Below are 15,999 nucleotides of genomic sequence, written 5' to 3' on the forward strand. Positions count from 1 at the left end.
CAAGCCTGGGGAAGATGGTCTCTGCCTCGGCAGCCGTGTGCCCAGGTCAAATTCTATCACTCTGGACAAAAGGGAGGATAGAGTCGAGGGCAGCCCATTCGCAGTCTGCTGTGAAGATCGTCTCCTCTTTCGTGAGCATTAATGGTGGCCTATTGCAAGGAAAGTGCTATGTTCATTATTATCATGCAGGCACGTGGTCCTTTATTCATTTAAGAAATGTTGTTAAGGCTTTCTTTGGTGGGCAGCTCTGGGGCGAGCAGTTTGGGAGACAAGAAGCCGGAGTCGCTGCTTCTACCTGTGGTATAGCGAGGAGGTAAGGCATCGGCCCCAAAGCACAGGGAGCGGAGAGAGTGGATTCATGACTGCATTCATTCACTCTCGCTTATTCACACGTGTGTCTTTCCAAGAAGGGACTGAGGTAGTGTAACTATAGCGATGGACAGTTGGCAAATGCTGTTGACACCCACCATCTCCTTCGTCTTCTCCCCCACCCTGGGAGAGGCAGGGCAAGTTCAGAGAAATCACATGGCTGGTGGGAAATGGAGTCAGGGTTTGGAGCCAGGCCTCTAGGGTAGTGTGGTGAAATGGGCATAGCACAAATCAAGGTCAGGACATCGAGGCCACAGACCTCGGGAAGCTGGACAAGTGGCCCTGCCTGTCCCTCCCAGTCCTCACCTCCCCATGGGAGCTGGGTTGCTCTCTCATCCTGACCCTGGTGATCTGTGGTCCTGCTTTGGAACTGCTCCCACCTCCTGCTGCTCTGCCCCAGATTTCTCTCGGGTGCTCCCAGCGTGGTCACGTCACCCAAGGCCTCAGCTCACTGTGGGCATCTTGATCACCCTCACCCTCACCAAGGCCCTGGCAGCCGGAGCACTCTGGGAGGACCACAGAGCAGAGGCTGTCAAGACAGGAAACTCTGGCAGGGTAAAGAGCTGGGAGGGGCAGGAGAGGGGCCGGCAAGGTGAGGACTGAGGTTGGATGAGTCAGTTCTGGAAGCAGAGCCACGGCCGACATTTGGCTGTGAACACAATAGAAAGCTGGGGTTTGTGTCAGCACAGATTTGAGTGGGAGAGGCTGGGGGCAGGGTGTCAAGCTAGAGGCTGTTGTAAGCATCCAGGTCTGAGGTAGCATGGGCGGGGGTGGCAGCAGAGGGAATGGCGGGAACAAACAGGAGAGGGGTGAGCATTTGGGGAGGGCCTGTCTGGGGTCCAGCTGCTGGAGCCACAGGCATGGTCACAGAAGTGAGAACGAGGCAGCAGTCCACACAGGGCCGTCGGAGGCAGAGGGGACCCAGGGCTTGGAGCCCAAAGCCAAAGCGGGGAGCCCACAGAGATGAGTGCCTGCGCAGCATTCCAGGAATTCTCCTTGGGCACTAGTCTGACGCACACAGATCTGGTAAGGAGTCCAGACCTGTCTTTTTATCTAAATCCAAACTTCCTTTCCCCCTAAGTCCAAACAACCCTGTACTAGAAAGAATCGGTTTTTCTCTGAACCTGATGAAATCCATCGACGACCCTAATGGGCAGCCGTCTTGTGCCAGGTGCTGCTCTGCAGCATGGAAATGAGAGAAAATAGGGAGGCGGTCATTTATGGGCAGAAACAATAAGGAAACAGGGTATTCCAGCCCAGGGTGATCAGGGACTGTGACACAGCTGAGCCCAGGGTCGTGGGAACCCAGCAGGAGGTGTGTCTAATTCTGGCTCAGGGAACCAAAAGGATGCTGTCACCCAGAAAGTCCCATTTGAATCGGGTGTTGCAGAATGAGCAGGAGCTCACTGGCGGAAAGGAGGGAGAGGGTACTCCAGAATGTCTGTGTGGTCATGGTGGTGCGAGGCAGCATAGCCCAGAAGGCTTACAATGTGCCAGTGGTGCTCGAGCTCACCAGTACTCGGGAAGACGGGAATTCAGACCGCAAGAAGATACCTTTCACACCCATTTGACTGGCAAACCTGAAGTCTGACATCAATAAGTGGTGGTGAGGTTGTGGGCAAAGGAATGCTCATACCTATAAGGAAGAGTATAAATTGGTCCCACCTCTTTGGAAAACAATTTGTCGTCACCAGGTAGAACCTGAACGACTTCACGCCCTATCCGGTGACTCTAATACCAGATGTGCATGCTGGAGATACTCTGGCCCATGAGCGCCAGGAGCCACACAAGAATGGCCATAGCAACATGACTTGCAGCATATCCCAACTGGGAATAATCCAAATGCTCATCCACAGGATCAAAACACACCCTTATGGTGGAATACTATACGGTAGTGAAAAGGGACTCTGTGGTTACACGTATCCATGTAGATGAGCTCCCAAAGCATACCGAATAAAGGAAACAGCCAAGACCCAGAAGAAAAAAAGTCAGGACGAGTCTATTCACATTAAAGTTCAAACACAGGCAAAACTAAACAGATCATTGCTTACCTACATGCATAGGTGGTTAAGCTGTGAAGAAAAGTGAAGGAGTGATTATCCCAGGAGTGAGGACAAGTGGCGACTTCTGGAGGGGGGAGGAGGCACATACGCGCTTCTGTAGTCCAGTGATGTTCTGTCTGTGCGTGTCTATTTCCGTATGATTATGTAACCTGAGCAGGTAAATTCACAATGAGAAATCACACCAGCCTTGCTGACCTGGCAACACTGACCTTGGTGTAAGTGCTACAGGGTCTGGGATGCACCTGGAGACGGGGGCTGGAGACACATTGGGAAGGCCCTTCTGGGCAGTATAAAGAATTTGATCTTACATTGTTTTTGATTTTATGTTGTTTTCCTCATCTGGAATATTTTAGGGTACGAGTGATATTCAGAATATACAGCATGTCAGGTATATAATAAGGAATTGTAGATAACCATAATAAAAGGATGTTCTGGGTCTCAATCCTTTTGCCTTGGATTTCTGCTTTCGGAGGCCTTCCGGCTCGGAAACTAGGCTGTGTGCAAAGGAAGGCTAGACTGAGTACTGAAAGGTCAAGAGGAAATGTTATTTAGGGGAGATGGTACTCTTGTGCATCTGGGGGACATTTTTCTTTGCCTACAAAAAGCGAGCTAGTGATCGTGGGCCCAGGAGGAGACTTGGCCTTGCTCGCTGCACCCAGCTCTGCTTGGGACAGCCACATGGCATGCAGCGGTGAGAGGAGCCAGCAGGGAGTGACTGTCCCAAAGGCTGAGCAGAGAGCAGTCCTGGGATATGTCCTCCACAGAGAAACAAGGACAGTGGGGCTGGGGGTGGGGGTGATGCTGACGTGGTCATGAAGCCCACAGCCCACGATGTGCTGACGACAGGGTGGCATGACCTGCTTCTCTTCTGTCAGCCCCTACTTCAGGCACCACAGTTGCTCGCAGGCTCCCATGAGACTCTGCAGCTTGAGTAAGGCATTGCCTTCCAGAACCTCTCAGCTTAGCAGGCTAGATAAGGCAGGCATCTGGGTGGCCCAGGGAGGGGAATGCGCTAAGTGCCCAAAGAGAGATGTTAGCAGTATGATAAATTAGGTGTTAAAATGCATCAAACTGTTCATCCCCCTCTGTTTCAAGCTGGTTGATGCTGGATTTGCTTTTGCACATTTATATGAAAATACATCGTTGCTGTGGCTTGTAATTTTCTAGTTGAACGGCTCCAGGGCAGGCCTACTTTGGAATTTAATTATCCTTATGCTGGGAAGGCTTTACTGAGATTCAGTGCTCAGGAGACTGGATGGCTCCAAGCATCTTGTGATACTTACCAAGGAGCACCCGTGGCTTCGGTACGGTGCTGTTTTGAGGGTTGTAGGAACGTTCTTTTGATGGCCCAGGACTCGAGATGGACCAGTCTTAAACTAAATTCTGCCCAGCCACTTTTGTGTGGCAGAGGAGTCTCTCATCCCCTGGACACCTAGCTAGAGCTTTTGAAGCCAGACCCTGATTTTGGCAACCCAAATGCATTAGCTCCACAGTGCTTTGTAGGGAAGGCCCAAACTAAGTGTAAAAGAGTCAACTACTGGTTCATGGAATGCAAGAGGCTGGCCGCTCCAAGTAGCGGTGACATCACCCTAGGGGGAAATTGGGGCTTGAAGCTCTGCAGGACCAGCCTTCTCACCACCAGGAAATATAACATGGGTGGGAATCTAATATGTGGCTGTCCAGAATGTGGTGCTGAAAAGGCTCACAGGCTACCTGGCGTTCAGCAGAGTGGGGAGCTGTGATTGATTAGCGATGTCTGCTCTGGGTTCAGGAGGGGAATAGGGGTCCGAGTGCCATGATTAATCACTTCTTAGATACCTTCCAGGTGCTGGGCCCTGTGCTGGGGGCTTTCTCAGACATTCCCCTCATTCACTCTCAGAGTGACTCTGGAAGGAGGTGGCGGTGCTCTTCCTGTGGGCAGCTGTTCATGGAAACATGCTAAGGAATCAAAAGCAGGACCTGAAATGAAACACGTACTGTGATTGTAGTTATAAATTATAATTACAATTGAAAGTCATAGCTCTACATTTATAATTAAACTGTCAGCAATGACAAACAAATATTAATATATGTGGAGAGGAAGAACCAGGAAGGAAATATAATATTCATGCCAGTTATCACTGGATAGTGAGGTTATGGATGGATTTTATTTTCCTTTAGGCTTGTCTGTATTTTTCCATTTTTCAGAATGACCCACATTCCCTTTTCATACATACATAAATTATGTGTGTGGGCATGGGTGTGTGCATTTTAAAATATTATATATAGAAAAGATTTGGTGGCATGCTTTTTCTCTTCATGAATGCACCAGGAACATTAATTACTCCTTCTCAGTGTATTAAAGTAGCTTCTTAGAGTAATGCCAAGCCTTTTACTTCATCAGGACTGAAACCTTTGGGCAAGAACCCCCACAATCATCTCCCAATTTCTAGTACTGAACAAATCTTGACCTCCTCTGGAAAGGCTGAGCAAAAGATGAAAAATCACCAGTGATCCAAAAAACTTAGCAGTCCCAAAGAAGGGCATCCTTCTAAGGAGTCACAGAAGCAAGGATCTTATGAGAGGGTATTGCTGGGAGAAATGTAGAAACTTGCCAGTAACTTCTGGCATGATCCAGGAAGACTTGGCTTCCATAAACTAAGAGTGGGCACTTATGAAGAAGGAATAAACTGACATCTGAAAAGACTCCATGGGATCTAGAGCTCCGAGCTTTTTCCAGCCAGGGGGGTGAAATTGTGTGTATAGAGCTCAAAGCCCAGCACCTGGCACAGAGACACGAAAAATATGTGTTATAACTCTTTTAAGTTTTTATTGCAATCTAGGTACTTAACATAGAGTGTAATATTAGTTTCAGGTGTACAATTTAGTGATTCAACACTTCCACATATCACCCGGCATGTGCCCTCCTGAATTCCCATCACCTACTTCACCCACCCCCCTACCTGTGTTATTACAATTTTTCTTAAAATAAAATTACAGTTATAATATGACCGACACATACATGACCTATTTTACTAATGATTTAGTAACTTTGGCTTCTTAGGAATTATGCTACGTGGGGTTTTTGAAACCAATTGGTTTGTGCAAATCGGCCAAGCCGATCTGCTTTCCTTCTCTGTAGACACAGGCAGGCTGTGGACCGAGCCCCGACTGCGGCAGTGGGAGCTGCTGAGCCAGCCGGGGCCCGAGGTGGCTGCCGTCCTGCCACGTGCCTGGCGCTACTCTGATTGCTTTATTTCTCTGGGGGAGCCATTGTAGTCAGCATGTTGGAGCTGGGAAGAGTTCCATCTGGCTCACAGCCGGGGGAATGGAGAATTCCTTCAGACTTAGTTAGGCTGACAGTCATCATCATTGCTCCAAATAAAAATGTTTCAAGTATGACCCCCACAGGCAGGTGAGGCCAGTCCATTGTCGACACAGGTGTGCCTACCTGATGTGAGTCAGAGAAAGAGAAACCCAAACACCCAGACCAGAAAACCAGTAGGTGATCTGGCATGTAACTAAATGGCTGTCTGGAGCACGCTTTCCAAGCACGAGCCTCCTTTGCCTGTTCTCAAATGACTTGACTCATACAAGCCCAAAGAAGGGAACCAGCATTCAGGCAGGTGCAACGCTAGACATTCTGAGAACATCGTCATTTAAGCTTGAAAACACCTGTGCAAGGAAGGGATTCTCATTCTTCCTTTACAAGGAAGGCCCTTGAGGCAGTGAGTGACTTTCTCAAAAACCAAAGGTAGGGTTTGGCCTATGCTGGTATTGAAATGCCCTGGTACTAGTCCTGGGAGGATGCTGGGGCTGAGATAATCAACAGTAAAACATATAGAAAGTGTCTAGCTCAACAAATAAGAATTTTTCGGCTTTTGCATAGTGGGACAGCTAAGAGATGCACTGACACTTTCAACAAAAACACAAAAAGAGCCCAGTGCCTCTGTGCAGAATAGTCAGGACGTGAAATTTGAACTGTGGCCGGGCTGGGCTTACAGTGGGGGCTGCAGATACTTCTCAGAGTGCTTTAAAATAGGACAGTGCACAGACAAGAAAAGAAAGAGAAGGGAGCAAGGAGGGGTGGCTCTCTAGTTCCTGGGGCCAGTGGGCATGGGATGAGCTGTGGGACTCTTCTAGGATTCTGGTCTTCTAAATGATCCACGAGCAAGCCCTGGATGGATGGTAAAGCTCAGAACGTGGGGATCATGGGGATAAAGCTTAGTGGCCTCCGCTTCCCTTGTCTTCTATCTCTGGGAGCATTTTGTCATTGGGAACGTGTGATTCATTGAAAGGAAGAGGAAGACAGACCAGGTGCTCGGCCAGCCAACCCTAAGCGTGCACTTTGGGGTCCCCAACAGGGCTTCAGTGGGGAAGGGAAGAGTGGGTGGCATGGGGGCTCAGGGCCCCAGCGGGCCCCAGGGGTAAGTAGAGCGCGGGGGAGCACATATGGGAGAAGGGTTACAGGCTCGAGACCAGAGCCACACAGGAAATGGGCAGGCAGATGGGAGTGGGGCAGAGTAGTGGCCCTGAACTAGACAGCTAAGCATCCCATCGGGGGTGGAGTGGGGTGGCTGTGCTGTGGGACATGGGGAGGTGAGAGGAGCTTTCTCTACTCTGACCTCCCTAGAGCGGTGGAGTTCTTTTATTCATAGGATCCGTAGATGACTTGACACATAGCTGGTCTGGCAAATCATTGATAAATGGTCAAATGGCTCAGTACATTTATTTCAGGACTGTAGAATAGAAGCAGAGCTTGGACAGTCATCCCCAGCCAGTTTGAGATTACTAATGTCCTTTGTGGGGGCCCCTCAGAGCAGAAGCCACTCAGAGCCCACCGCCTCTCTAAAGCACAAAGAGCACCCCACTTCCCTGTCTGGGGAGATCATCGGAATTCAACATACTCATTACGGAAGAGGGTCGAAGACCGGCATCTGATTTAACATCTGTGTGCCTGTTCCCTCATGTGTAAAATGGTGCATAATAGTAAGTAACTTTGATCGTGCCCGGTGAGGTAATACCACTGGCGCACGTGGACTGTGGGGGTTCCTGACCTCCTCCTCAGCATCCTTGCAGGTAGTCGCTACTGCCGGTGCCCATTTTACAGACGAGGAAATGGAGACAGAGAGAGGCCGAGTCACCTGTCCGAGGCCTGTGGCTAGTGAGGGCCAGCGCCAGGATTCAGGTCCAGACAGCGATTCCAGGGCTCCAGCCCACCCCACGCTGCCTCCCCGTACTCATCTGTTAGCACTGCTGTTGCTGATGGGAGGGGGCGGGGGGACCCCCAGTTTATCCTCTTGCCATGATCTGTAGTGAATGCCTTATCTGCCTAGACAAGCTCTTCTGTTTTAGAGTGTTCCTTATAATAAGTAAATAAATATATGAAATGTGGGGTCTGACAGCAGCATCTGATTTAAATATGCTGGTTGCAAAGCTATTTTGGGTTTGAGGTTGCACGCATTTCAAAAGGAATATTAAGTGACCAAATGCTTAAGGAAACTTCGTCCGTGGCCTTTTAAAAATTATTATAATTTTTAATAATAATTTTTTATTATATTATGTTAGTCACCATACAGTACATCCCTAGTTTTTGATGTAAAGTTCCATGATTCATTATTTGCGTGTAACACCCAGTGCACCATGCAATACATGCCCTCCTTACTACCCATCACCAGCCTATCCCATTCCCCCACCCCCCTCCCCTCTGAAGCCCTCAGTTTGTTTCCCAGAGTCCATAGTCTCTCATGGATAATTTTATCTTCTCCTTGGAAAACACCTCTATTGCAGATCTGCCTTTAAAAAAAAATAACAAAGGTGGGGTTGGGTTTCAGAGATGAGTAGCCCAATTCCCACTATACTTCTGAGTCTTGAGTTTGCCTTCCAGCCATAGGCACAGGTCCCTCTGGCTTATCACAGCCCAGCCAAGACCCTGAGCACCTCTGAGCCCCTGAGGGTGTAATCAGGTTCTGTTCCTGCATCTGGGGCCCCCTGCAGTCTAGCTCCTGTCCCCACTGTTCTCACTCTGCTAAGCTTTGCTCCTTCCTGCCCTCCTCTGGGCCATCCCCCTCCTCAGGGTCTCATGAGTCCGCCTTGGCTTCCTCACACTGCTCCTGGGTCCTCCATCACCTCAAATGCTCCGTTCAGGTCCTCCTCACTGTCTTCCTTTTCCTGTCCCTTTGGGCCAACGGCAGTCCCAAGCTCTTGGTTGAAGTCTTTGGATCCAGTGCAGACAACAGAAACCTCCACAGCCAGGCAAAGCAAAAGGGAATTTACTAGGGGGAATCAGGGTCTTTCAAAATAGTGGGAGGGCCTGCAGGAGTGGCCTAGGGCCCTCCAGGAATGCTCCCCTGGCTGTTCCAGCTCACGCTTGTCTCTGTCTCCCCTGAGCCACTTCATTCCCTCATTCACTCATTCTGTCATTCATCATTTGCCATTTATAGAACGGGGGCCATCCTAGCTGCTAGGGACAGGACACCAGGACGAATCAATAAAACATGGCCCTTGTCCTCAAGGAACTCGTGGTCTACTCACACTAGACATTGACGAGTCCTGGATAAAAGAGATGGGGACAGAGTGTTGTTAGGGCTTCAGGAGGGAGCAGTAGCTCAGCCTAGGGAACCCCAGGAAAGGCGTCAGAGTTCGGAGAGGGGAGGAGTTGAACCTGAGCCAAATCATGGGCAGGGGCAGAGATGGTGGGTTGAAGAACCAGAAGTCCTTTTTTGGTTGGTGTACAGAGTGGGAGAAGGGGTGGGCTGGGGCGGGAGGCCTGAGGGAGAGGCTGTACGGGGCGAGGGGCTCTGGGGGCCACCTGACCACGGACTGTGACATGATTGCCTGGCCTCTTCCTCTTGCGATGCCATCAGGCCGTGGTCCAGAATGCGCACCTGAGAGCCAGGCTGGCTGCGTTCAGGTTCTCCTGAGTTCTGAGCCTACTGGCTGTGTGACCTCAGGCGAGCTGTTTAGCTGTTCTGGACCTGGCTTTTCTCATTGGAAAAATGGGGAAAATCGCCGGACCCACCTCATGGGGGTTGTCGTGAGGGTGAAACGAGTTAGCGCATAACACACTTGGACAACATCAAGCCTAGGTAAATATCAGCTGTCAGCATCCGCTCTTATGTAATGCCTGACTCGGCACCAAGCATCCTGCCGGGTTATTTTCCATAAATTCTCTCAATCAACCCTCACAAAGACCCCGGCAGATAGGCATTATTGATCTGTTTTACAAATGAGAAGTCTATTTCTAGTTCCCCCTCTGAAAGTTTAGACCCCTTCGCGGTTTTGTTCTATTTCCGTCCCCGCCGCACACTATTTGTGCCGCGGGAGCCCTGCCAGCGACGGAGAGGAACACGGTCCGCCTGGCGCTCGGCGAGAGGAGGGGAAACGGTTAAATGTGGATTCCAGCAGAGCCCGTCATGCTTCTGCTTTAGTTATGGGAAAGGGGTCCAACTGAGCCTGACAATCCCACTCACAGGCCCGATGACAAACGTGCCGGGCGAATTTTTCAAGGCATAAAATTTGGCAGGAAGGAGTTGGGTGGGTGTGGGTGATGAAGTGAGCCGCCCAGTTGCCTGAGTGGGATGCCTTGGATGAGCGAGAACTCACAGCACATACTGGCCAGAACAGGCAGGCGGACGCCCTCCCGCCCCCTGCGCGTGAGGACGGTCTAAGGGTCTGGGGGGGCGAGTGTCCTTCCCCCCCCCCGCCCCCGCGTTGGTCAGATGCCACCTGAGCTGCTGCCTGCTGGTAGGAACGTCCACAGGGTCCACCCGACACATGGGGTTCCTCCCACAAGCCCTGGGTTTCCTGAATTTTTCCTAATAAAATGAGCAGAACGTTTCTTCAGTTGGGCATTGAGCTCCTTTGATGGACCTCAACGTGGCCATGACCTTGGAAAGGGCAGGCAAGACAGAAGCTGATATTTTCCACTCGGTGCCAGACCACGCTAAGTGCTTGAGACGGTTCATGTTAGCCTCCTGACAGCCTCGTGGGGGAGGTGTTGTGATCCCCCCGCAGATCTGCACATGGAGGGGCAGAGGTCCCAGCAAGTCCACAGTCCTGTAGGTGACAGATGGGGTGTCCTTGGTAGAGGGGAATGCTTTTCATTCCAGCACCCGTCCCTGTCTTTCAAGGCATTGGGGGCTATGGCTTGGTTCCCGCTCAGTTCCCGGGTCGCTGCCCAGTGTGGGTCCGTGAATGGGCCTCACCTTCTTGGGGGGGGGGTTGGTGAGCAGGCAGAATATGTGACAGGAAAGTCAGAGGCCTCAGCCTGGAGCTGCACACCTTCACATATATTCCCTCCTTTCATCTCAAAACCCCAGTGAGGAGTTGCCATGTCCCCATTTCATAGGTGGAGAAACTGAGGCCTGCAGAGATCCAGAAATCAGTTTATGGGAGGGCTGGAGTGTAAAGCCAGGGCTCTAGACCGTAGGCAGGACTTCTATGCCATCGGAGGAAACAGCTTCACGGCAGGCAGTTACAGAGCGCTTTCTGTATGCCAGGAAGACCCAGAGCATCCCATACACCTTTGGTCCTTTATGACACAGTGCCCCCCGAGGTTGGTGGTGGTGGGATTATCCCCATTTTACAGGTGAGCACACTGAGACCTGGAAAATTTAGTCACTGAAACAATGAATAAACAAAGGAACGAAGGAAGAAATCATTTTTTAATGCCGGGGAAATTCCGCTCTGTCCAATCTGGGGCATGGCCGCACCAGCCCCGGCTTATGCATTCTGCGAAGTTCTGCGGCATGTTCATATCAAGGGCTGCATATGCTTTGCTGGGAGCTTCCCCGCCTACTAGGGCTGGATGCCAGGCAGGCCATCTGCTCCTGGGGCTGGGCCTCCCCCTCTGACAGCCGTTGCCTTCTCCCGGAACGACTGTCTCCCAATGGGCTGCAGCCATTAAAGAAGTTCCAGGAAAAAGATCTTCGCCAGACTCTTCTGCAACCTAATTTCTGCCGCTGTGGGTATTGCCTTATCTCTGTAAATGGCCCTGCTAGCTTTCTGCTGCTGTTCTCTGTTGAGGTTGCAGAATGCCAGGGGAGGCGGGAGGGACGGAACCACACTGTGCCTGGCACCTGCTGAGAGCCCAGCCTGCAGGTTCCTTGACAAACACCACCCTCCTTCTCTCCCTCAGTTCTCCACAGCAGCCCTGGAAGCTTTGGGAGGTCAGATCCATTCACTGCCCTGCGCTGATCCATCCTCCGTAAGGAGAGACCCCCCCCAGTTCCTTGCTCCCGAGGCCCTTCAGGTTCTGGCTGCCTCACTTCTCAGAGCCCTTCCCAGCCACTCCCTCCTGTCCAAATAAGGCTCTCTGCGGTCCCTTCTCTCTGTGTCCCTAGCGCTTCCCACAATACATGCCTGCAGGTGTATTCGCTGAACACCTGTCTGTCCTGCTGGATTGTGAGCTGTGTGAGGGCAGGGACAGTGCTATTTGTCCCTCTTTGACATGTGATAACCCTTGAGGCAGTACCTCTGGACAGCCTCAGTCAAGGTCCCCAGTTGCTGCCGTGCTGTGAGTGCAGGCTCCGAGCCACCAAGTGACTTGTCCAGGGCCACGTGTGGTGACGCCCGGAATCAAACTTAGTCATCCTGGCTTCAGCCTGCTCTAGTCCCAGCCTCCCAGCAACTGGGGTGTTTGTTTAACCACATCTTGGTTCCTTGGTGCTGTATGTTTTCAGAGCAGAAGCAACAAGAATCATAACATCTTGTGAAACCCCAAAGGGGAAGTTCCAAGTGGAGGTCAGCATCCAGTGGTGAAGGAGGGAGTGCCATCATACAGCCCCAGGCGGGGGGTTCCCCTTCCGCCAGAGAGCCAGAGCCTAAATGCACACAGCTTGGGGTGAGGCCGGATCTGCCCCTGGCACTGGGAGGGGTGAGACCTGGAGGTTGGCCAGTGACTGGGGAGCAGAAGAACAGCCTGGTGTCACACCTAGTGTGCGGGGAGGGAGGAAGGTCGGACCGGGGGGCAGGGGTGTCCTGACAGGTGAGTGGGACGAAGCCATGGAAAACCCCGTGCCAGGCTGACCTCCCGACGTGCCTGCCCCCGGGTGTGAAGTCCAAACCCGGGGGGCTGCGGTGGTGGGGGGGCAGAGGATCCAGGCCCTGAGGGTCATCCAGTCAGCCAACAAATCCTCACTGAGCTCCTACTACGCACCAGCATTTTCGCCCGCTGAGGATGTAGCAGTAAACAACGTAGCTGACACTGAGCCTTCGTGGAACACATTCTAGGTGGTGGAAGCGGAAGGAACATGGTGGTGGATAAGTGGTTTGGGACAGTGACACGTGCTCAACGGCTTCTTTCCACAGCAGTGCCCACAACCAGCCTGAGAAGCACGTGACAGCCAAAGCTGCTACTGTGCGTGGATTGGGGGTGGGCTCCCCAGTAGCCGCCTCGGCAGAGGCCGAGGCTCCCAGGTGGGAATGGGCTTGCCGGGGCTTGCGGGGGCTTGCTGGGGTGTGCATGCCCTTCGACTCCGTGTTCAGTGACAGCACGTGAGCCGGCCGAGAGAGAGCATTTACACTCTGATTGGCAAACGCTGCAAATCAGGACCCCCCCCCGGCTCACCCCACTTGTGAAACATTCAACAGTGCACCCCCTGAGCGGCATATCTGAGCATTGGAAAGGAGGCCACAGGCGGGGGGGCGGGGATGTTATCACAGAGGCAATAGCTTTGTTCTCTTGCAGCGAGAAGTCTCTGAAGGGTTTAAGGCAGAGGAGTAATGTGGTTTGATGTTCACTTTGCCAGACAGATTCTACAAAACAAAGACTCGGGTCCAGGGAACAAGTACGAGCGGGGAGGGGAAGGAGAGACTGACTGATCAGAACTGGGGCCCGGGCACGAGCCAAATGCACAAAGTAAGGAGAACCCCACTTAGCACAGGGGCAGCTTAAGACCAGGTGTCTGCTGAGATGGCTGGTCTGGCTCGGGGCAGGGGGTGTGGGAGAGGGGCCGAGCCAGCAGGTGCTGCCTCACCCGTGCCGAGAAAGCCCACGGAAGCCTCTGCTCGCTGCCTCGGGGGCAGCCGTGCCAGTCGGCTTCCTTTCCAAAGGGAAGGCAGCAGCAATCTCTGGAAGCGTCTGCATCTCTACAGATAGAGACTGTGGTTTACCCAGCATGTTCCCTGGGGAGAGGAGTGGCTCCGAAGTGGCTGTGCGTCCCCAGGATAGAACGGCTGCATTCTTGCCACGGGTGAGTTCCACGTGGCATCTGAGCAGTAGTCTAGCCCAGGCCCCATGCTGCGATGAGAGCAGTGCTGTGCACCAGAACCCCTGGGGAGCTTTTCCCACCCCGGACCAATTAAACCCAGAGGTTCTTCCGGGGGTGGACCCAGCCTCGGCTTTGCTGAAAGCTCTCCAGGAGATTTCAAGTTGTAGGCAAGGTTGAGAACCACTGGATTGGAAGAAATTTCTGTAAAGTCAGAGGCCAAGAATTTTTCCACAGCATGTCTCGGGGGTAGATTCTATTAACAAACGAGTCCAGGCATAATGGCATGCCCTGCGCCGCTCCTTCGGGCACAAAGTGAGACCCTGCAGGGCTCTTCCACCGAGCGGGACCCTGACCGCAGCGAGAGGCTGCCTGCAGCCTGACCCGGCTGGAGCACTTGCACGTCTGCATTAACTGCGGGCTGAATTAATGCAGCAGCTGTCGCATTCCCAAAGGATGTTAAAGTGCTTGTGCCATCCTTTCTGGAAGCCCTGCCCCTTTTGCAAATGGGAGTTGACTGTTTAGAGGTTCTGGCATAATCCTCAGTAGCTGAGAGAAAAACCCATCAGTCGACCCCAGAAGTGTCAGGCAGGCAAGGGGGATCTGCCCGGATTGACGTCTGTTCTGGAGCAGGTGGCTGGGCATTCCAGGAAGCAGCGAAGAGTGTGTGAAACAAGTCTCTTATGTTTTTAGGGAAAGGGTAGAGAGGACAGATACCAGAGGCAAATGAGGTTAATGCTGGTATGTAGTGCGCTGCTCAAAGAATAAAATGCATAAGCATGGCGAAACAAACAGGCACGCTTCTGCCCCTGCACAGCCTGGGAGAGGAGCTATAGAAAGGACACAGGCTTTTGAATGAGGCGTTGGCTCCTGTCACAATTTGTCCGTCCCTGTTGAGGGCCACTAGGCTGGGATACGGCACTGGGGTTCTGCCAGCAGCAAGGTGGACGGGGCTCCTGGCCTCTTGAGCTGACCTTGAAGAGGAGAGAGCCAGGAACCGAGCAAGCCAGTGATGGCAAAACAATGGCATGCCGTGGTGGGCAGTTACAAACCAGTGCAAGTGACGGCCAAGTGTGCTGTGTGGCAAGGGGCCAGTGTGGGTCAGAAACCCAAGTGGGGGAGGCCACCCTAGGTGGGATGGAGGAGAGGCCTCTTTGAGGTGGTGTCAGTGCTGAGACCAGGGCATGACCAGCAGCCATGGGAGATCTGGGTGGAGAGCACTCAGAGAGAGAAGGCTGGCAAGGCCAAAGGCCCTGAGGCAGGAAGAACCAGGTGCTGCCTGAGCATGGCAGGAAGCCCCTCGTGAGGACAGGGAGGTAAGCTGGGGGGCGGGGGTGCAGAAGGAGTGGCGAGGCAGGCAAGGGACAGGATGACTTGTATTCTGAGCCCACTGGTGGCTCTCTGGAGGCCCGAAAGCCGGCAGTGACATGCTCAGATCTACATATTACCAACTTGCTTTGTGACTTGGGCCACAAACTTAACTTCTCTGGTTTTCATTCTCAGCTGTCAAGAAAACAAAGCCTAGGATGATGGTAAGGGTTAGAGATCTTGTATGTGGAGTTAACAGAGGAAGCGATGCGTCGTGAATGCTCAGGAAAATGGCAGCTGTGGTTCTCCCCTTCTCCCTTCTCCCCCTCTTCCCTCTTCCACCCCTCCTCCCTCCTCTCATTATTGGCAGAAATTGGATGGGTGTTGCTCACAGCATTCCCTCTTTGCCGGAAGGGGAATCTAGCATCCCGTGGGTCTTATGCCAAGAATAGGAGTCTTGACAACTGTCTGTCTGAGAATCTGAATGCTCCTTCATTAACCCCCACCACGGGCAGCTGGCTCTGGCTCGTGCCGAAGCTGGGGCGAGCTGCGGCGTGGCGGTGCCACTGTTCGGGTCCCAGAGCTGCCCCACCACACTGGAGGTTTTCTGGGGTGACTGAATGCCCAGCCAAGCTCTGCTTCCGGATCCCGGGGCTTCTCCTGCACAGATCTAAGGTGCAAAAGATAGCTGTTTCTGTAAAACCTCTCAGCCTTCCTTCGTTTGGAATCTCCACCAGGCTCAAAACCGTGTTAGCTACTAAAAAAGGGCGGAGATGGGGTCTTTGCGTCGAGAAGGTTGTAACTGGGGGTGGAGGTAGGCAGAGAGCCGCTGTCGCCCCTGGGTCAACAGCCCCGAGGAGAGAGACTTAGCAGAGGCTGCCAGAGGCTCCAGGTGCGGGGGTGGGGGGGGAGGTTGCCAGTTGGAGCCAAGGGGCCGAGAATCCGAGGCGCACAAGTGAGGCGAATTCAGCAACCCGGAGAAGTAAACCGTCCCCCACACACAAATGCAAAGAGCTGGATGTCAGTTAGGGCTCTTCTCTTCACGAGGGACAAAAACAGCACAACAGAAG

General features: G+C 52.6%; 1 protein-coding gene across 5 annotated transcripts in view; it reads left to right on the forward strand.

Annotated features, from left to right (window-relative positions):
• MGLL (monoglyceride lipase) overlaps positions 1 to 15,999 on the forward strand; it is a 113,428-nt gene that overhangs the window by 24,622 nt on the left and 72,807 nt on the right. The window contains exons 1-3 of one of the 5 annotated variants that reach the window (XM_034658877.1): positions 12,225 to 12,255; positions 13,163 to 13,272; positions 13,467 to 13,606. The exons of 2 other annotated variants lie outside the window; for them this stretch is intronic. In XM_034658877.1, the coding sequence (XP_034514768.1) occupies positions 12,240 to 12,255; positions 13,163 to 13,272; positions 13,467 to 13,606 (266 nt within the window). In that variant the 5' untranslated portion in view covers positions 12,225 to 12,239. Of the gene's footprint in view, positions 1 to 12,224; positions 12,256 to 13,162; positions 13,273 to 13,466; positions 13,607 to 15,999 lie in introns of those variants that run through there. 2 more of the 5 variants (XM_034658876.1, XM_034658875.1) reach the window with 2 other exon arrangements.

This window comes from Ailuropoda melanoleuca, chromosome 4 (genome assembly GCF_002007445.2).
Source record: "Ailuropoda melanoleuca isolate Jingjing chromosome 4, ASM200744v2, whole genome shotgun sequence".
Taxonomy (NCBI): domain Eukaryota; kingdom Metazoa; phylum Chordata; class Mammalia; order Carnivora; family Ursidae; genus Ailuropoda; species Ailuropoda melanoleuca.